The 22,518-nt window shown below is 32.1% G+C and overlaps 3 protein-coding genes across 3 annotated transcripts; all 3 read left to right on the top strand.

Moving 5' to 3' along the window:
- Window positions 1-3,803: 3,803 nt before the first annotated feature.
- Window positions 3,804-7,974, top strand: LOC118057554 (uncharacterized). Its single transcript, XM_035070162.2, has 12 exons — window positions 3,804-4,259; window positions 4,323-4,451; window positions 4,540-4,632; window positions 4,716-4,795; window positions 5,177-5,290; window positions 5,442-5,515; window positions 5,720-5,796; window positions 6,150-6,233; window positions 6,474-6,566; window positions 6,683-6,790; window positions 6,871-6,939; window positions 7,300-7,974. The coding sequence occupies exons 1-12, from the start codon at window positions 3,951-3,953 to the stop codon at window positions 7,747-7,749; spliced, it is 1,680 nt and encodes a 559-aa protein (XP_034926053.1). The 5' UTR covers window positions 3,804-3,950; the 3' UTR covers window positions 7,750-7,974.
- Window positions 7,975-9,781: 1,807 nt separating this feature from the next.
- Window positions 9,782-11,766, top strand: LOC118057555 (uncharacterized). Its single transcript, XM_035070163.2, has 5 exons — window positions 9,782-10,112; window positions 10,373-10,621; window positions 10,956-11,034; window positions 11,367-11,448; window positions 11,541-11,766. Exons 1-5 carry the CDS (start codon window positions 9,828-9,830, stop codon window positions 11,602-11,604), a joined length of 759 nt encoding a protein of 252 aa, XP_034926054.1. The 5' UTR covers window positions 9,782-9,827; the 3' UTR covers window positions 11,605-11,766.
- A 4,681-nt stretch (window positions 11,767-16,447) lies between these two features.
- On the top strand, window positions 16,448-21,579 carry LOC118057556 (probable inactive purple acid phosphatase 27). Its single transcript, XM_035070164.2, has 12 exons — window positions 16,448-16,759; window positions 17,313-17,404; window positions 17,762-17,828; window positions 17,928-18,050; window positions 18,220-18,312; window positions 18,682-18,811; window positions 19,192-19,273; window positions 19,369-19,501; window positions 19,893-20,098; window positions 20,208-20,333; window positions 20,678-20,981; window positions 21,119-21,579. Exons 1-12 carry the CDS (start codon window positions 16,556-16,558, stop codon window positions 21,422-21,424), a joined length of 1,866 nt encoding a protein of 621 aa, XP_034926055.1. The 5' UTR covers window positions 16,448-16,555; the 3' UTR covers window positions 21,425-21,579.
- The last annotated feature ends 939 nt before the right edge of the window (window positions 21,580-22,518 follow it).

Genomic DNA, 22,518 nt, shown 5'->3' with positions numbered 1-22,518 from the left:
GTAAAAAAAAAAAAAGTTTAATAGCTAATTAAAAATTTTATTTAAGAAATTTAAAATTAATTACCAAATCATTAAAGATACGAGACTTCAAAAGTTGAAATTAACCAAATCAGAGGTTAAATTGAAAAAACTTAATAGTTTCATGGTTAATTAAGAATTCTAATGTACAAATCAAAAATCAAATATCAAAATAAAAATGACATTAAACTCTAGGATTGCTGATTGAATTTAGCAATGGTGAAATTATTTGTTTCATTTATTAATATTTTTTTGAAGGGTTTTTTTAATCAAGAGGTTATTTGATAAATACATCTTTAGATTTATTTTGACTGTTTTATTTTTGAATAAAAATGAGTTTTACCAAACAGACCCTAAATAAATATATCAAAATATTTTTATTAGATTTTTTTTTTATTTTTAACATCAACACATAAAAAAAACTAAAATTCATTAATTCAATATTTTTTTCACATCAACCATACTTTTAAAACACATCCAAGAGCATAGCAAAGGATGGACAAAGCCATGGGTATTAAACCCGAGCCCGAGGCGACATATGTCATTTAAAAAAGAAGTTCAAAAAACCAATCAATTTTTACCCAGATCAATTGAATCACAAATATCCTATTGAATTTATTATGAAACGCAGCACAGGCTAGGTTTCCACCTTGATAAATTCTTGTTTGAATTCACCTTAACTAACGCCTTCTTGGTGCTTTGTGGCCGGAAAACTCAAAGCCGGCGACATGTTCTTTGAAATAAACATTTTTTTCCCTGGAATTTCCAAAAGTCAAGGCGTACATGTCAGAAAAAGCTCCTACATATCTAATTTTTCGGTGTAGAAAAGAGATTCAATTCACGAGATGAATTCTTTTCTTGCAAACAAGCATAACTTTGCTATTTTCTTCGTGAGTGATTGCTGTGTTCTTTCAGGATTCTGGGACTGTCCTCCACTTTGCAATAAGTTGGGTCGTTGGGGAAAAGGCCAAGAGACACGAACGAAATTTCTGGCCCACCACTTTCTCTAAACATGAAAATCCAGTTCTGAGACATATGTCTGGCTCAAAGCCTGTCCAAATTCAATGGTGTTTGTAGACTAGTATTTATTAAAAATAATTTGGGTTTAATTTGGAAATCAGATGCATGTAGATGGTTGTGGTTATTTTTTAAATAATTTTTTATTTTAAAATATATATGTTAATAATATTTTTTTATTTTTTAAAAAATTATTTTTGACATCAGCACATCAAAATGATTTGAAAACACTAAAAGTATATTAATTTGAAGTTAATAAAAAAATAAAAAAATTTAATTTTTTTTAAAAATACTTTTGAAATACAGAAACAAAAATATTGGTTTGTTTTCCAAGTTAGACCCTATAGCTTTTAACCAAAAAAAATAAAAAACAAAAAAGATAATGATCCTAGCAGAAATTTTTAACTAAAAAATAGCGCCATTATAATGCTGATGTGTTATCCACAATACAAATATTTTATGTTTATAGTGTGTTTCACAGTATAATGAATTTATTTTCACAATAAATATATACATTATTTTTTTCACATTTTTTAAAACATGGTATAATATTTAAGTTTTGAGTATGATGTAATACAAAGTGCTCCATGCAATGCATTACATACTTTAATCTTGATTAGGGTAAATTGATCCCTCTAGCCCCGCGACTTTAATCTTGATTGCACAAGATCTAATGTTTTTAATTATTAATCATGCATGGTCTTTTTATTAATATTAATTAGTATCGTTGCCTGGCTATGTTAATAAACCTAAACGTGACGCCACACGTATGGTTTGAAATATAAAAAACGAAAAAAAAATAATGGGAGATGAAATATGAAAAATGTAGAAAACAAAAAAGGCTTTGTCAAATTAAACAAACTAAAAAAAATCAACAAAAATATAAAGAAAAGACCCACAAAATCGAAGTTTGGAAACGGAAGGTTTATCTGAGCAAAAAAATGTAAACCCGGTTATGAAGATAAAAGAGAACTTTTGAGCATTATAGAAATACAAAATAAATTATATCTATATCAAATATACAAAAAAATAACAATCTTTTCTGAGCATTATAAAAACACAAAATAATTATAAAAACTAACTGATACTGAAAAGGATGAACTGAGATTAAAAAAAAAAAGGATATTAATTTAAATTTAAATAAAAAATTTAATGAACCAATATAGAAAGAGTTTTAAATGCTTTTTGAGATATAAAATAGAAAGCCAGTCTTCCTTCTAAAAGCCAAAAGATATAGGGGATACCTTTTCTTTTTATTTTATGTGTTTTAATTTATTTGTTTTTATCTTAAATGAATGATTTTATTTTTTATAAATATATCATGCATGTATAATTTATTCATATAAAGTAAAAAAAAATTAAAATTAAAAGATAAATTAGAATAATCTTTTTCAAGCACTATAAGAATATAACATAATTAAAAAAACTATTATTTATATTTTAAAAAGTTGGAAAAAATAAAATATTAGAGAGATGTGGTATTAATTTAAATTTAAATAAAAATAATAATACAGAATAAAAAATATATAAAAATATAAAAGGTATTAATTAGGGTTTTTTAAAAACAAAAAAACAGAGTGACAATTCATCTATAATGGCATGTAATATGTCATCTAGGGGTCATTGTTCACAATTTGGAAACAATTATGGTGTTAAAAATATAAAAAGAGGAAGTTTGGTCTAGGAATCCATTTTCTTCTAAACACATCTCCAAAATATTATAAATATCTTCATAAACCACTCACCAATCACAAAACACATCCCAAAATAATAATAATAATAATAATAATTAAAAATCAACAAAATTTTTAAAAATGAAACGAACCTTGATCTATTTTTTTTAGCATTTTATAGAAAAATCATCATCATCTAACTTCTTTCATCAAATAAAATCATTTGAAACTTAGATTGACCATTTTAATTGTTAGAATCTTGGCGACCGATAGCTTCTTTATTCTTTGGTTGTTGTCAATGACATTTTTTTTTCTTAAAACTCAAAAAATAAAAATTAAATAATATGAACTTTTGAACCAAAAAAAGTTGCTAATTTTTTTTTTTGACATTGATCATGTATTTTCTTTGTATTTTATATTATGGTTCTCTTTATTTTAATTTTATCTTTCTACTGTAATTTTAATATTATGGTCCTTTTTATTTTTATTTTATAGTTTTATTATAATTTGAGACCTTATCCTAGGGAATTAGGTCATAAGAGAATCAAATAAAAAAAATAAAATGTTTTGGAATAAAATTAAAATCTAATTAACTTGAAAAGTAGTTACTTGATCAATCCTAGATCGAGTTTAAAAATTATAATAAATAAAGTTAAGGTTATAATTGATGGTTATTATAGGTGAAACATGACATTGATAATGAACTATATTTGCAGTTAATCCTATTTTTTTAGTTCTAATTTTTTCATCCTTATTTTCCTAATTAATAGATGTAATTTATGTCACAAAATCTATTCCGTTGATTTCATAAATTAACATACTAGACTTTTCATTTTCCGTCGTTTCATGAAATCAAAATCAGAGTAGAGGCCAATATGACTAATTTTTCTCTTATGAATAAAACAAATTAATAAATTATATGTATTTGAAAAGTTAATTTTAACTAAAAAGATATATTTTTCTTTCAGGATTGAAGTTGTTTTTTTATATAATAAAAATACAAATGATTTAATTATATTAAAATTATAATAAATATTTTTAAAATTGCTTCGTGGCTGTGCGGATAGTATACCAGGAAAAAAAAAAAAACTGTATCCTACGTGGCAACTGGTAAGGGTCCCCTTTGTGAGGAAGAATCTCCACCTAAAACGCTAAAACCCTAGCTCACAACCGCATAACAGGAACCCGAAGAACCCACCTTGTTCACTGTTCCAATCTGGGTAACTGTACACGACCCTAACAATGTCAGATACACAACGAAGTATCGATCAATTAGAACCTCTAACATCATCAAATGAAGCCAAGCCCGAAGTTGAAGAACAAGTATCCGAGGATGAAGATTCTTGGTCATCAGACTCTGAAATTGCCGACGCGTTAGACTGGTTAGATACCAGAAACGACGACGATTCAATTGACAGCTCGATCACTCTCAATTCACGCCGTCCTAATGCTCACGGCGGCCTTCACTCGCGTCCTAATTCTTCGACTCTTCAACCTCTCTCTAATCGCAACCAGAAGTTCTCGCATCATATCCGCGCTTCTCCTTTAGAGGTATCAATTTAATTAGTTTTTATTTTATTTTATTTTTTCTTATGTGATTTTGATTTCGTGTAGGAATGGGAAGGGAGAGTGAAAGTTGGAATGTCGAATTCAGTTACGACTGCCATTCGCCATAGTGTGAGAGAGATGGCTATTGGGAAAACTAGAAATACTGAGAAAGCCGATCGCGCTACTGTTGAGCAGGTGATGATTATTTGCTAGAATCTGTTCAAACTTTTTTTTTTTTTAATTATTGCAAGGAAAGTGTGTAATCTGGTGTGTTGTTGTGCAGGCTATCGATCCTAGAACGCGTATGGTTTTATTTAAAATGTTGAATCGCGGTGTGTTTAATGATATCAATGGCTGCATTTCAACAGGAAAAGAGGTAGAGAAGGGCATTACTGGTTTCATATTATTTGTACCAGTTCTGTGTTGTTGTTTGAACTTTTTGTCTCTGATTCGTGGCAGGCAAATGTTTATCATGCAACAAAAACTGATGGCCAGGAACTAGCAATCAAAGTGTACAAAACTTCGGTCTTGGTTTTTAAGTAAGTTCAGGGCGGATTTAGTTGTTAAGAAAGGAGTGATTGTAACGTTTGATGTTAACAATATAAAATAGGGTGCTACACAGTTAACAGTTCATGTGAGATACAAACAAATTGGAAGTAGAAAAACTACAGAAAATGTTCTTGAATCAGGATACTGTTGTTTAGCTTCTGATTTCCTGGTTTTATTGTCTCTTAAATAAATGTTTTCTCAATTAGCAGTCAAGCTCGTTAATGATCGTCAGTGGTGGTAGATGCTGTGCCAGAAATAGCTTTATGGATTGCCCTTGTGTATTTGCGTGCATTTTTTCTTTCTTATACCTACATATATTTGTTTCTCTCTGACAAAAAATAAATTATCTTATTTCTTTTAAACAACTATAGAGATCGAGATCGGTATGTACAAGGTGACTACCGTTTCCGACATGGATATTGCAAGCACAATCCCAGAAAAATGGTAAAGACGTGGGCTGAAAAAGAAATGAGGAATCTTTTGAGGTAAGACCAGCATTCACCCTTACATTTTTCATGACACTGCAAGGTTATCCGGCTAAGGAAGAAAATAATCTTATAAATGCACTTCGAATCTAATTTATTTCACCAATTACATTGGGATTTTATGTGTTTTCAACTTCACTGTGAGCTACAGGCTAAAAGCAGCAGGAATCAGGTGCCCAACACCCGTACTTTTGAGACTTCATGTTCTGGTCATGGAATTCATAGGTACTTTACTCTTTTGTGTTTGTTTGTGCGTGTATTTCAAGACATCTTCTCACCAATATGCCAGGAGAAAGATAATCTGCTTTATATATCAAAGCCATCAAACTATTTACTAAAGTTCCTCTTGTGTAGGATAAAGTTTGTTTCCTGTATATTACTACTTTGTGGAGGTAATGGGAATTTTCTTGGTGATAATCTGTGTTGTAGGAAAAGCTGGTTGGGCCGCTCCTCGTCTAAAGGATGCTGCCTTATCTTTGGACAAGTTGCGTGAAGGTTATATGGAGGTGTGTAGGCTTTTGGGTTTTTATATTATCATCATTATCGGGTAGAAGTTTGAAATAACAGCAAAAACATATCTAGTTAAGAATCTCATAGGCACTCTGGTATGCTTGAATAACTTTCATAATCCAAGTTAAATCTTCTGATAATTATAATAGCCTTCAGGTCCTTGTGTGGATCAATTTGGAGGAGCCTAAAACTAAACTTCTCCTAGGATGCCATGATTATGGGCTGTGGCACATAGACAATAGATGCTTCTTCTTGTCACTTCATTTAGAATCAAGAAAAAGATTTAATGTTTGTATTTTGCTATTTTGTTTTTGGTGATTGAAATAACTGCTTGCTGTGTATTTGCTAGATGATTATTACCATGCGGGCTTTATATCAGAAGTGTAAGCTAGTGCATGGAGACCTCAGTGAGTACAACATCCTTTACTTGGAGGTGAACATCTCTTGCTTCCTCACTGAACAGATATCATGTCTTCACCAGGCATTTTTTTTTATTAAGACCACGGGAGAAAAACGAGAACAAATTAATTGAAAAAAAAAATACAATTGAAAGTGATATTGAACTGATCACATCTGTAACATGATTAAAATTTGCATAGCTTTCTGGAAGATATTGAACTGATCACATCTGTTCCTGTGGATATTTGATCAAATTATTTTTCCTGTTTGGTAGGGTCGCTTGTATATAATTGATGTCTCTCAAGCAGTTGATCTTGACCACCCTCATGCCCTTGACTTTTTGCGTGAAGATTGTCTTCATGTTTCTGTAAGTGCTATCCACATGATGAATGGTTGTGGTTTCTTACTGTTATTACCTTTAGCAAAAACACAGGTGCCTGCCTGTTTTTAAGAAAGTGAATTAATGAAGATTGGTGCGCGCAGGATTTCTTTAAGAAACATGGTGTAGCAGTCATGACTATAAGGGAGCTGTTTGACTTCATAGTGGATCCAACTATTAATGATGAATCCATTGACAGTTACTTGGAAGAGGTTTGCCTCCTTTCATGTGCTTGATTTTCTTAAAGACTATCATTGAGATCACTGCTGTGACCTTTTATTTCTTTTTTCAGGTTCAACAAAAAATTTTGACAAGAGATTTGACTGCAGAGGATGAAATTGCTGACTCTGTATTTGTTCAGGTTATTATTAGTTTCCTTTAGAAAAAGACAACTGTGATTTTGTTTTCCTTGTGAGGAAAAAAAAAAAAACTGTATTTGTTCAGGTTCTTATCATGTTTGTCCAGTTTAATAATTTAAAAGGCCTTGCAAGTGAAGCATTCAATCTCAATTTCAAATTCTAATTTACCAGTATACAACTCTTTTTTTCGGTAATTTACACAAATGTGAAATTTATTTTGGTCTTGGGAGGATTGACATTTGTAATATTTGGGATACCTCATGTGGTGAGGATACAAAAATCTTTGAAACATGATATCATAACGGACATGTATATCTGGGATGGATCCTAATTTTGTGGAGTGTTTGTTGCTTTCTATGTAGTCATATATTCCGAAGACATTAGATGATGTCAAGCATGCCGAGGAGGATGTAAACCGGATAACAAGTGGCAATGATACCGGAGACATGTACTATAAGACTATTACTGGACTAAAGGAGGCTCTCTCTAACTCTTCTGCAGCCCAACAAGAAATGCAGCAAGTGGATGCAAACCCAGTAGAAGAGTCTTCAGTCATTCAGGATGGGCATTCAAACTCTCCTGAGAGCGAATCGGACCCTGGGACAGATTCAGAGGAAGAGGGCTCCGGTGATTCAGATGGGAGTGGTTCATCATCAGAAACTGAGAAACAGGATCCTGCTGATAAAAAAGCCGCGAGAAAAGAGAATAAGAAGAAGGTCAAGGAGGAGAAGAGAGAAGCTCGAAAGACTAAAACTCCCAAGGCTATCAAGAAAAGAAAAAAGAAAATGGCCAAAGCCAAAAAGACTAGGTAAACTCTTTGCAGCTGTAACATTTTGAATTTAATCATGCAGTTCATATAGCCAGCAGGTTAGAGAAATCAATTTATTATCTACATGTGACATCCGTGCCACCACTTGTTTTATTTAACATCTTGGGCTAAGCTGATTTTGCCTTAATTTTTTTTTATAAGTTGCAAATGTGAGATAAATTAATCTCTATTTAGTTAGCATCATGGCTTGTTTTTTATTTGTTGCCCATGTCATAGAGCTTGGAACCTCCAAATGAATTGCATATCATCTCTCTTGTTAATGGTGGGAGGGATTTGTAGATGGTGGCTGAAGTAATTACCAGAACGATATATAAAACAAATTGAAAACAATTATTTTAATTTTCTTTTGTTTTATCTAACATGTTTGTTTCAAGAGGTGTTTTGAAAGAAGATGAGAAAATCCAAAACATTAATCAGTCAATATTTCAATCAACAATGATGAATACCACAAACATGCTCCTTGCATTGCGTCTGCAAAAATATTTGTAATTCAACCGGATTAAGACTCAATATTTTTTTTTTTGTTCAAAGTCTCTCTTCTCCTTTGGTATCAATAATAAGATTTGGTTTAGGACCATGCCATCACTTTTTTTTTTTCTTATATACAATCTTTTTAAGTGTTTTACCTCTTGAGAAAACTAATTTCTTAGCCAAACCACCGTGTTTCGGGATATTATATTTAAGAGGAGGGGTAGATATTGCTTTTTAATTTTTTTTTATTTGAAAATGTATCAAAATAATATATTTTTAATTTTTAATATTAAAATATTAAAATATTAAAAAAAATTAATTTGAAATATATTTTTTAAAATTTGGATGAAAAACAGTATTCTTTATTGTTGTGAAAATGATTCGCAATTTTTCTTTTCAAGAAGGTTTGAGAATTGAAAGCTCGTATTGAACCATACTTGGGCCAAAATATAAGCCCAAATAGTTTGCTGGGCTGGGAAATAAAATTAACATGTTCAAATTGAGTTTGAGTGCGACCACAACCTATTAAAGAGTCTTTTTTCATAATCGTAAAATCTGCATTATTATGTTCCATGCTTATCTAGGACCAGATCGATCTGGTATTTGAATCAGTTTAGTTATAAAAAAAAATTAAGAATGAAAAACCCAGCTGATTCTATAATAAAAACTCAATTTAACTTGCTGACTCAATAAATCTAAATTTAATTAGATTAAAATTCTATCTTTATATTATTATTATTTTTTATTTTCTTAAAATAATATTATTTTGATAATTTAAAAAGAAGATTGGGATAAGCTTGAATCTAGTGTATTCTCATATTAAGTTTTACAACTATGCTTTTAGTGTTTTTTTTTTTTTATATATATTTTAAAATTTATTTTTAATATTATCATATCAAAACGATATAAAAATATAATAAAATTAATATAAAATAAAATAAAAATTTCAAAAATTCTCATTCTCATTCTCATTGTACCTCTATCCTAAACGGCTTTTAACCCAAACTTTTAAGGTAGAATAATGCATTCCCAGTAATTATTTTTTCACGGCTTTCCAAATATAATTTACCCTACAAATTTATCTCAGAAGGTGCTTCCTATAATTATTTTTTATATTTGTTTTTATAATGTTTGTTATGGTTACTTAAAGATACTATAACTCATAATTATTTCAATTTTTTATAATTTAAATTATATATATTTTTTATTTGAAGTAATATTTTTTTATTGAAATTATACTTAATTTCTCACCACTATCATTGTCATAGATAAATTATTTAAATTATGAAAAGATAAAATAAATTTTAATGTTTTTATATTTTTTGTAATACTTTAAGTGAATCTACTTAAAATTTGTAATCAATCACTCATTAAGAAATGAAAAATATTTTCTTTTAAATAAAAATTATAACTATGTTATAATATTAGCAATTAGCATACTCACGAGCTAATTAGCAAAGTTACTAAATAATAAAATACATTATCAAAAAGTCTCTAAGCTTATGGATAAAACGACACCGTTTAACAACAAATTCACAAACAACTCATAGTGTGAGGGACAGAGGGAGCGAGAGTCCAACAAAAACAAAAATGTCGAATTCAATGGAACAAACCCTAGAAGGAGAAGACAACAACAACAACAACAACAGAGGAAGCGAACAAAACCCTAATCAATCACAAGAATGGGAAACAATGGCTCGACTTTGGCTGAGTGCCTTTTCTGGAGTGGAAGCAGTGAGTACGATGGAGGTGGAGACATGGATTGATTCAAATTACTCATCCTTACCTTCTGATTTACAATCAATGCCTCGCTCCGATCTCATTGATCGGTTGCTGTCTATTCAAAAATACATGAGACTTCCCACTCAGAATCAGGTACCCATTTCTTTTTTAAGTGTAAAGATTTTGTCTTTAGACAGATACCTACCTAAATTTGACCCTCTGCTCTAAGAAGTGTTATACAGTCTGTCAAAAGAAAACACTGCATAGCCTGCCCATGCCTTACAATTCATGATATTGGGTGTTCACTTACTAATATTGTTGTCTATATCTATGCTTTGCTGTGCGATTGGTATTTTTCCCTTGTCATTCTCAATGCGTTATGTGCTAAATAGTTGCCATTTCTCCTGTATCAGGTAACCGAGACAAATCAGGTTGATGTTCCGCATGCTCGATTTCAACGTACAGATCAATGGCTGCCGGTTTATTCCTGGTTGGAGTCTTTGGATAAAGATGAGGTAGTCAAGTCCAAAGATATTTCTGACTGGCTGACTGAGAACCCAGAGATTAGAGAACAGTTGTTCTCTAGACATTCTCGATATCATTTGATGCACTACATTAAAAAGTGCCATGTAAAGATTCTGAAGAGGAGGGAAAGGAAGAAGGTAACAACTGCTCATTATCTCTGCTCTTTTTGTTTAAGAATCTGTTGGTGTCCAAATACATAACTATCTAGACTCTTCGAGGAGAGAAAGAGGGTGAGCAGATAAGTAAGGTGGAGAGAAATAAAGAAAAAAAAAGGCTTAATTGAGAGAAAACGAAGTGTCTCCATATCTGTCTTGGTTAGCAAAGACCTAATCCATTATTAAAGATTTGGGAGTCTTAATTGATTCTATTTGCTTTGACCTTTAAGATATTGCCACTATTTGCTGATTGTATTTGCCGATATCGATTAACCTTTTTATGCTAATTTAGTAAGCTATGACTTTGCTTGAACAGGGCGTGCAGCTGACTGGCAATCCAACTTCTCCAAAATTTCAGAAGAATGTGGAGGTGAAAGAACTGGCACCTGTTCCAAGTACGGCTTCTTCAAAGCTTATGTTTTATGTATTTTGAAATGGAAGGATTTTGCACCTTGCACAGCTTTGAGGGCACTAGACCATCATAAAATGATTGCATTTCATTAGATGGATCCTCATATAACATCAAAATAAAAAAAACTGAATGATCTTCGTGGAAGTTTGTTAAAAATAATCTTTTGCAAAGACATTGGAACCCCTCAAGTTTATTGCTATGACAACCAAAAGTCACTTGATGCAGATCATGCATAAATTTGAACACATGAATTTTTCAGTTTTATGTCCAAAACTGAATGTAATTCTTGTTAACTGTATTTCTTAATTGTTGTAGTGATCAATCCTTTGAACAACATACCCAAGGATAGCGAATTGTATGTGGCAAAACGAAATGAGGCTCATCAGAAATATGAGATGTAAGTGATCATTGTTTCTTTTTAATTGCTTTCTAGCATTTTTGTTTTTCAAAATTTAGTTTCATTCCTAATTATTGTTTATGACATTTCAGTTTGCTGGAGATGGAAAAGAAGCTTACCCCCTACTTTTCAAAACGTCAGGCTGTAAACAACTGAAGCGAGTCTTGAATCAAGTTTCTCCTAAGCAGATGTGAAATAGCTCAGGTGTTGCAAATGATTTTTCACTAATTATAATTTTTTTTTTTGTAAATAACTGCATGATGGATGGTTGCCAAACTTGTCTCAAGTTTATAAGAGCTATTCTTTCTTATCCTTTCATTATTTATGTTGTCTATAAATCTAGTTATACGAGTGCATTTGTGTTGCTGAATACAACTTAGTCCATTTATTCAGCATCATTACGTGCGATGACATTTTTGGCTGTTTGACCACAAATGTTAAGACATTGCAAGTGAAGAGCGAGACTTTGAGAAACTTTTGTTCTCCATAAACATTAATGAGAACCTTAGTTTAAAATGGTATTTGAAAGAATTAAATTTGTAAACTTGTTTGTGACCTTAAACTTGCTCTTGATATTGAAGCCTGATGCCAAAAGTTGTGCGCTTGGCTTTTGTGAGCGTAGAATCAGTGAAAAATGCTCGTGTTGTAGAAGTTGGTTTCCAGTATATTACCCATCTGATTTTAGGAGTTGCCCAGACAAGTACCAACATCTAGATCCTTTGCTCACTTGCCCTCAAGCTTGGCACATGATCGGGATTTTCTGTAAGACAAGAAAGCATACCTTCTTTTCATGCTGCAGAACTGGTTGATAGAAACTCACACAGAATGTATCTTCAATTGAGAATGGAGAACCTGTTGGTTTGACCTCGCTTCCAACAGGCACCCTTACATTTGCCATGGCACAAATATATAAAGCCTGCCTTGTGTCCAAATTTGATTGTAAAATGGTGCAACTGCAAGAGCTCATTCACTCGGATTCTCCTTCAGTTAGGCAGTGGCCTGGATTCAAGGCTGTAGCCAGAGATGTGTTTGTTTTGGGTGCCAGTTGGGAGCGAGGTCGAACCTGCAAAGGCTCTAGATGGTAGTGCAAAAGGGTCTACAGCTCAGCAGTTCTCATATTAATGCACGGGAAAATGTAAGAAGAGAGAGAAACAACAGGGCCATGCAAAAAATTGAAAATGGACCAAAATTGATAGCAAGGCATGTATGCTCGCTTTTTTTTTTTTTTTAAAAAAAAAAGAATTATTCATGGAGCACCTTTTAAAAGATTTTGGCCTCTATATTATTTTTCCCTTTTGGTTTCTTTAATTTAAAACTTTTATATTTTACTCCAAAGTTTTATTTTATTCGCATTTTAATAATTAAGTTTTAGAGAGGAAAGAGAGTCATCGAAAACAGTGAAAAAAAACAGAGAAGAAAGTGATCGGTTGCGGAGATTTGATGAACAAAAAATAATAATTCAAATTTGATATTAATGTGCTGCTCTTGACAATATTAGTATTATTCATGTTTTTTTGAGTTTCTTTGTTGCTGGTAAAAGTAGATCGTGGTTGTGAGAGATTTGTTTTCAATTTCATTGTGTTTTTGAGCTTATTTAGAGGTGTTTTAAATTAATAAATTAGTTTATTGAGGTTTTAAAGGTGTTTATTAAGTGATTTAAGGTGAGAATCAGTCTAAATTGGTTTTTATGATCCAACAAACCCAATTTGATTTTTTAACCTCTTTAATGGTTGAAATCTAGGCAAGCAAAATTTCATCAAGTCATTTTGCTATTTTTTTTTTTTTAAAAAAATAAAAGGTTATACAACAGGGTAGAAAACAAAGAAGGGCAAGCACATAAGCCTAGCCTTGTAGGCCCGCGTGTGCTGGGTCTTCTTTATGTTGAGTTAGATACCCATACCCCATCTCTTTGATCACACGTTTCCTTTTCTATATATTTTTTCAAGATTTGTTTTTTAAATTTTTTGATTGAAATGCACTATAAAAAAATAATGTCTAACATGATATTTAAATTATTATTAAAATTTTCTATGGTTCTTAAATAGTATTATAGGTTTTTATAGGAATATTAACAATTTATTTTTCAATTATTTTGTGCCTTATATTCCAATAAAAAAAAATGTGCTCGTGAAAATTCAATCAATGACCTTCTTAGATTAAAAACAATAATATTACATATAGATACTTTGAAAATAGATATGTAGTAGAGAATGGAGATTCCAAACCTTTTTAGTTGAATGATTCATAGTTTATTTATAATTCCATGAGTCTATGTTTATAAAGAAGGGGCTAAAACGTAATATTTTTTTAATTGTTTCAATAAGAAAAAATATCCCTAACATATGTATTGATGTTAATGGAAATATGGTGGCCCTTTAGAAAACTTTTACATGCTATCACTTATACAACATTAATGTCCAACACTAAGAGTTAGTGTGGTGAATATATACGATTTAGGAAGTTCTATCTTAGAAGATTGAGTTTTAAACGGGATCATTTATGACCCCTTCAATCTTTTCAAAGAACTTACTTAATAAAAGTATTATTCACACGATATTGTTTTTGTACATGGCACAACTTATAAGTGAAATGATGATAATTAAATGAATCACAATAAACAAAATGAGGCTCAACAAAAGTTACAATAGAAAAGAAATGAATGTTGATTTTATCTTATATAGTTTAATTATTTTTATTTATTAAAAGGGTAGCATTATACTGGTTACACAATAGTACTAGGAGGGTATAATGATGCTAACTGGACACCCAACACCAAGAATTCAAAATCCACAAGTATATATGTCTTCACATTTAGTGGAGTAGCTGTGTTGTGGAAATCCTCCAAACAAACATGTATCGCTAGATCCATGATGAAATCAGAGTTTATTATTCTTGATAAAGTTGGAGAGGAAGCTGAATTCATTCAAAACTTTGTAGAGGATATTCCATGTTGGGAAAAACCAGTGCTAGCTATTTGTGTCTATTGTGATAGTTAGTCAGCAACTTGAAGGGTATAAAATAGTATATATAATAGAAAGTTTAGACATATATGTCATAGATATAATACTTTTAAACACTTACTCTTAAATGTAATTATTTTTATTGACTATATAAAGTCAAACAAAAATATTGTGGATCCGTTAATTAAAGGCTTATCGAGAGAAGTTGTGTATAATTCATAGAAGGAAATGAGTTTAAAGCCTTTAAACGATGAAAGAGTGTAATAAAAGTAATCATACCTAGTTGATTGGAGATCCTAAGATCTAAGGCTCAAATAACAAATTAAGTCATATAACATTCTCGATAGATAATAATAATTATTATCTCATGCTTATTCATATGATGAAATAAATGTTAGATGCAATATGATAAAGAATGATATGAGCTCTTAATAATTTTCATATCTTGGTACACCAAGTGGAGTTAATAGAATACTTTTAATGAAAGATCACCTATATAAGTGAGAAATGTAGTTGTTTTTTTTTAAATCTCGATAAAAACTGAATTTTCTAAAGTACTCATGAATCCAAAAGTTGTTTAGGGCCAAAATAAACACAACAATGAGAAACAAAAGAAATCTTTAGGTAGAGAACTATATGAATACTATTGTCTTGGTTTATACAAAATGTTGAATAGTTCAAGACATTGTATTCACTATTTAGCCACGTAAATTCGATAATATTTCATTAAGAAAGGTTCAAAGCCAAAAGCTACCTATTATGATATAGTAATCTATCAAATTAATATCTCTCAATAAATCTTTGAGTTGTTTTCAAAATGGTGAGAAGATTTTCTTTCATGCAAGAGATTGTTGGAAATTTATTTTAATTAGGATGATATAAGTAAATTATAGGTGAATGAGAAATTAATCTCATAGAACCCGTGGTTTTTCTACTCAAAGAACCTTTGTTTTTTCTAGATTTAATTCTTGATTTATGGTGATTAATCAAAGGTTGTTAATAGTAAGAACTAATTCTTAGTAATTCTTTAATTTTTTGACTTTCAAAATCCACTATAAAAATAGAGGTGAAAGAATGGTTATTAACTTGATTTTTTTAGATTCTTATACTTGTCAAAGAATCATCTCAACCCAATAATTTAAGTTGTTAGGTGAGGTCTCAAGATATGATTTATATTATTTTCTAACACACCCTCTCAAGTGAAAGCTCTTTGGACTTGAAACTTGCACATACCAAAATTACTTTATGTTTAATTTTTATCAAATAAATAGGGATGGTGAGATTCAAACTCATGGCCGCTTGGTCATCAAGGCTTTGATATTATGTCAAAGAACCATATCAACCTAATAGTTTAAGTTGTTAAGTGAGGTCCCAGGATATGATTTATATTATTTTCTAACAACACACTCTCCTCACCTCATTGTTAGTGTTTTCTTCTTCTTTTTATACTTTGATTTTCCTTCCAAATATAGAGTTTAGATTCATCTTATTAAAAGATCTTCGAGTTTCATATTCTTTTGTTCAAATATTTTGTTTAAATATTCTTTCGTTTCATATTATAAACATCCTAATTACACAAGTGAGAAGCAATAAAATCTTAAAAACAAAGGATTCATCTTTAACAACAATAAAATATTCATTATTTTAAACTGCTTCAACAAGTAATAATATCCTTTTTGTTTTGATTTAAGCATAGTTAATTTTATTATTAGTATGCATGCTAAAACTTTAATTTTATATTAATTATAAGTTTAAATATATGCTTAGTATGCATGTTATTATTCTTTTAATTATATTTATGTTGAAAGCACATTTATCATGTATTATTAGTTTGAAATTTATTTACACGTTAGGCTTTTATTAAAAATATTTTTATATTTAACATTCCTTGATAAACTAAATTTAGTCACTCCCCAATCTAATAATATAATATATATTTAGACCTTCAATAATAACAAACTCTTATCTTTGAAATCCGTGACCATAACGTATTAAGAAACAAACAGCAACTGTTGACTTGAGGAAATGACAAGAAATATCCATGGGCGGCTCATGTAATGGTCCACGCTTCAAGGCTTCTTCTGTGCTTTTTAAATAAGGGATTTTGAAGTCATTGGTCACAGAGAGTGACTGTGAAAATAATACTAATGGAGAGTTTCTCATCTCTTCAAATTCTGATAATACTGTTAGGTGGATGCCTGTGTGTGGACTTGGGTCGTCTTGATGTAGCAGCTCACAGCAAAAATGGAATGGGAGTTCAGCCACTGTCTAAGATTTCTATTCACAAGGCTGTTTACTCTCTTCGTGACAATGCTTCTATCACAGCATACCCGTATGTTCTTGGTGCCAAGGTAATATTTAGTTCTTGCCAACATGTCGACAGATGAACTTTGTGTTACGATGTCCCTTGAAGCCTTTGAATATTGAATAGCATCTTGGCTGTTTTTTTTTTTTTATTATTATTATTATTATTATTGTTCATTGCGTGTGTTTATTGGAATTCAAATGCAAATTGACGAAGTATTCTGAATTTGGAGTCCTGTGATTACAGTTCTTGGAACTGGTTTTATTACCAGTCCCTTCTCCATCATTTCATTGAAAAGCTTTCATGTCTTTTTGAGGAGCTGTAGAAACACCTTCCAAAATTTGGAATAGAACACATGAGAAATGGAGTTTTAACTGAGTGCATAATAATCCATGGCATCAGAAACTACAAAGATCATAAACACTCAGCTATTCATATTACCAGAATTTATTGAGCTACAAACAATGGTACCATCCCATAGCAGTTTGATGCTAACCATGCAAGGCACTGCAAAGTTAAGATAGCTGCTATATAAACAATGGCGTGTTTCCTAACGCTACCATTTGCAATAACAATATCTGGTTTTTATTCATGTGCAGGGGGAAAGTTCCCAGTGGATAACAGTGGAAATTGAATGCCCCAACCCTACTGAGGATGACTGGGTTGCAGTATTTTCTCCGGCAAAATTCAAGTATAATCACTTTCCACCCCTTAATTGCTTTGTTTTCCATGTTTAGAATGAATGAATATTGGACAAGCATCTACATAGACTGTGCTCAGACTGAATAAAACCCTGAGCAGAAATTCCCAATTTCTTGTAGATTGCTAGTCTTTTCCATCAATTTACTTGTAAACGTGGGAAAAACAAGTTGTCTTTTACATCATTACTTTTATACATGGGAAAAAAGTTCATTTTGTTCTGCAGAAATCTTCTTAACTATTATGCTCACAAATCACAATCCCGTCATCGTCAAGAACTGCCTATTGCTGGAACTTTTTCCCTAATGTTCTGTCTTATAGAGTAATGAAATTCATTCTACTTTGCTAGCTCATCAACATGTCCATCTGATGACGACAAACAAGACGAACCATATATATGTTCAGCTCCAATAAAGGTCTGCCTTAGTTCAATGCAATATGACTGATATTCTGTAAATGTGTAACCTTTTAAACTTTCTTTAAGCAATCTCATGATCAGTGATTCTCTTTCTCAGTACAAATTTGCCAACGATTCTGATTCTGGATACACAAAGACAGGCAAAGCATCTTTGAAATTTCAATTGATCAATCAGCGGGCAGATTTCTCATTTGCTTTATTCTCAGGCGGGTTGTCAAATGTGCGACCAAGTCTATTTTCGTATTGCTTATATATGTGAACATAAAATGCAATGTTTCAGGCTTGGATTTTAGTATCAAATTTCTGACCTGGTTCTACATTATTCTTGAGCCACTACTTCAATCTTGTTGCTCAATCCTTTAGATTGCTGTTGATTTTATGCATTGCAGCCAAAGCTGGTGGCATTTTCTAACTTCATAAAGTTTGCAAATCCAAAGGCGCCCCTTTATCCAAGACTCTCTCAAGGGAAGTCTTGGGATGAAGTAAGTTTATTGCATTCAAATTCTATGCATACTTCTTTTAACCAGCAGTTTCAACAATCAAAGGCTTATTTACAAGCTCAAGCTACTGACAATAATGAGAGAGAACTTCTGGGGACATCGATATATATTGGCCATACCGATTGAAATATTTTAATTTATAGTTTGTAAACTAAAGTCGCAAAGATGTAACATCTCTCAAGGATGAATCAGAGATAAAGATAAGGTTGTGCTATTAATAATCATCCATGGAGTCTGAAAATTCAATCCATAGATTAGTTTTTCGCCTTTCCTGGGTGCTGCATTTTTTACTCACTTCTTATCAGCTTTGAGAAATCATTTTAAGATAGCTTTGTTTATTGTATCATGCAGATGACAGTTACCTGGACAAGTGGTTACAGCATTACAGAAGCTGTGCCTATGGTTAAGTGGGGTCTCAAGGGAGAATCTCAAACTCGATCACCTGCTGGGACGTTGACATTTCATCAAAATAGCATGTGTGGTATGAGCCATATCCTCTTGGAATAATGACAATGGTTTTTGCAATTATCCTAAAAGTCCATCATGTTAGAAATATTTCTTTTTATTCCTTGTCTTGCCCAATTATCCTCTTTCAAATGCATCAACTCGTGAAAAATAACTAAAAACGAAGTTGTTTCTGCTTTGTTTTCAAAATCTAGTCATGCTCTATGTTCATTCAGTAGCAAATGTTGAAGTTCAGGAAGTATCTCGACTTTATTCTGTAACAAGGCGACAGGAAGCTTTGTTTAGAGGAAGAATTATGCTTCTGCTATTTGCCTTGGACCGCTTACCGGGATAACATTTTCCAGGAAATTAGCAGGATAGAAACTACAGCAGTAAATACTTGTTATATTGCTGCAGGTATACCAGCTCGAACAGTTGGGTGGCGTGATCCCGGTTTTATCCATACGAGTTTCTTAAGAGATTTGTGGCCAAACTCCATGTATGCATCTTGAGCTCTAAGAATCATATTATAACAATGACAAGGAGCATAGATGGGAATTGTTCTGATGGTTTCAGTGATGATTGTTTATTCAGGTACTCGTACAAGCTTGGTCATAAGTTAGTTAATGGTTCATATATCTGGAGCAAGTCTTATTCATTCAAGTCATCACCATATCCAGGGCAAGAATCATTACAGCGGGTTGTAATATTCGGCGACATGGGAAAGGTACTATGAAGTAGCATAGTGCAGGATAATAATAGCCTTCTGGTTAAAAGCTTTAGTTTACTTGATATTAGATATATTTATATATATATATAATTTTCCTCGACACCATTTGTACTTTCGGTTAGATCAAAGAACATTTGATCACTGAATACTTATAATAACATACATCGAAGAAGGTTCTCCATTATATTCTGTATCTAATGTTCTTGTAATTGATGGAATTTATAAATTTTAGTTACCAGCTATCAACGTTGACAGAACAAACTCCAAGAGCTAAAAACTGTTCTGTAATTATGTGGTACATACATACACTGTTAGGTATACAGATTTGAAGAAATTATGTTGTTTGTAGCTCATGCAATTAAAGACATCCACCATTTTTATGTTTCAGGCAGAGCGTGATGGTTCAAATGAATTTAATAATTACCAGCCAGGCTCCCTTAACACCACAGATCAGCTAATCAAGGACTTAAATGCCATTGACATAGTTTTTCATATAGGAGATATCACATATGCAAATGGATACATCTCACAGTGGGACCAGTTTACCTCACAAGTAGAGCCCATTGCATCGACTGTTCCATATATGATTGCGAGGTTTGAATGGACGCTATGCTTGCTTGTTGCAATTCATGTATATGATTATGTTAATAGGTTCAAGTTTTTGCTACTCCGAGATACTTTAACATGGTTCTTTCTCCGATAGTGGCAACCATGAGCGAGACTCGCCAGGGACAGGATCCTTCTATGATGGTAATGATTCAGGTGGTGAATGTGGTGTTCTAGCAGAGACCATGTTTTACGTTCCCGCTGAGAACAGAGCTAAGTTCTGGTACGTAAATCAGTTATAAGAATTATTCAAACATCGTGAGAGATTTATTATGAGAAGACTTGAATATAAACACCTGTAGTGTATAAAGAAGGCCAATTCACTTTCCAAAGTTAATAAAGATTTTACAAATTCGACGTGCTCTGTATATTCCTGAAGGACTCAATTAAAAAGAACCCTACATATTTCAGAGAATGGCATAAGCTACCTCTATCAATCTTTCGGTGTAGATAAATATACAAGCCTGTGATTATGTTTAGATTTAGCTTGGAAAATATCCAAATCCTTGTCTGGCCAGTTCTGCATTCTATATATTTATCCATCAAGATGAGCACTGTTTTCTGCAGGTATTCAACAGATTATGGCATGTTCCATTTTTGCATAGCTGACAGTGAACATGACTGGAGGGAAGGATCTGAACAATACAAATTCATCGAGAAATGCCTTGCGTCAGCAGACAGGAAAAACCAGCCTTGGTTGATATTCGCTGCTCATCGTGTTCTTGGTTATTCCTCCTCCTACTGGCGGAGTGGTTCATATGGAGAGCCAATGGGAAGGGAGAGCCTGCAGAAGCTTTGGCAAAAGTATAAAGTAGACGTTGCATTTTTTGGACATGTCCATAACTATGAAAGAACGTGCCCAATTTACCAGGTATGCTTGTGTCTGATTTCATAACGTAATCGCACCATTTTCCTGGCTTTCATGACTTTTTCTGCAAGCCCTGATTCTCATTCAACCCTTTCTCCTAAACCAAGTCTGATCATGTAATGTTTGTTATGGAAATGCAGAATCAGTGTGTGAATACAGAAAGATCCCATTATTCAGGCACTGTCAATGGAACAATCCATGTAGTTGTTGGTGGGGGAGGGTACCAATTAGCAGAATTTAGTCCAGTGCAGACCACTTGGAGCATTTACAAAGATTCAGACTTTGGATTTGTCAAACTTACAGCATTTAATCACTCATCTCTTCTCTTTGAATACAAGAAGAGCAGTGATGGAAAGGTCTATGATTCATTCACCATATCAAGGGACTACAGGGATGTGTTGGCCTGTGTGCACGATGGCTGTGAACCAATTACTTTGGCTCCATGAACCTGACTTCCCCTTTTATTTTCGTTTAAACTATGTGTACTTTTCTTTATATACATATAAAAAACTTATCTCCATCATTAATGCGATTATGACAAGATCACAAATGGGTGTTTGTGGAATAACTACGATTTTTGTTAGCATATGGCTGTTGCTTATATCTACTTCATGGATTCTAAACAAAAATCCTTTCAAGATTAGGATTTCCTACTTTAGAAATCCTTCTCCTGTCTCAACTGGTCTTAAACCGCCAAAATGCAGATTACTGTAACCAAATTTTCTAAAGCAAGAGCATTAGCATCACTATAAAATCATTTACACAACAATCCAAATTTTATTTTATAATTCATAGTTGCAATAATTTATTGTTTCTTGAGAATAATTAATACATTATTCTCCTGAATTCTTGGTGGATAAAGTTAAATTACAGCTATCCGAAGTATGAATTATCCTTGATCATTCACTTTCAGGTGAATTTTGCCAGTGATGGGAACTTCAGAAACTTTTCAAAAGGATATTTGTCCTAAAGAACAGTCGAATTTGAAGATGGATGAATTGTTCTGCCTGGTGTATCCATATTTTCTCATTGACAAAGGATAACAAAAATAAAAATTTACCTCCCATCTTCTGTCTATGTCGTTACCGTGTTATTAATTTTTTATTTTCCCTTTTCAATCTCAATGCGTTGCGCCAAATAGTTGACATTTCTCCTGTATCAGGTAACCGTGACGAATCAGGTCGATGTTCCACATGCTCGATTTCAACGTCCAGATCAGTGGCTGCCGGTTTATTCCTGGTTGGAATCTTTGGATAAAGATGAGGCAATCAAGTCCAAAGATATTTCTGACTGTCTGACTGAGAATCCAGAGGTTAGAGAACAGTTGTGCTCCAGACAGTATCGATATCATTTGATGCCCTGCGTTAAAAAGTAAAGATTCTGAAGAGGAGGGAAAGGAAGAAGGTAACAACTGCTCTTTTTTTAAAATATTATCATATTTCATTCTTATTTTTTATTTTATTGTTTTTGTTTATTTTAATAATTTTTTAAAATTAATATATTTCTAGTTTTATTTTTTAATATCAAATTAAAGAAGAAT

Source organism: Populus alba, chromosome 15 (genome assembly GCF_005239225.2).
Source record: "Populus alba chromosome 15, ASM523922v2, whole genome shotgun sequence".
NCBI lineage: Eukaryota > Viridiplantae > Streptophyta > Magnoliopsida > Malpighiales > Salicaceae > Populus > Populus alba.
The sequence above is the reverse complement of the archived record's forward strand: the minus strand, read 5'-3'. Positions and strand labels throughout refer to the sequence as shown.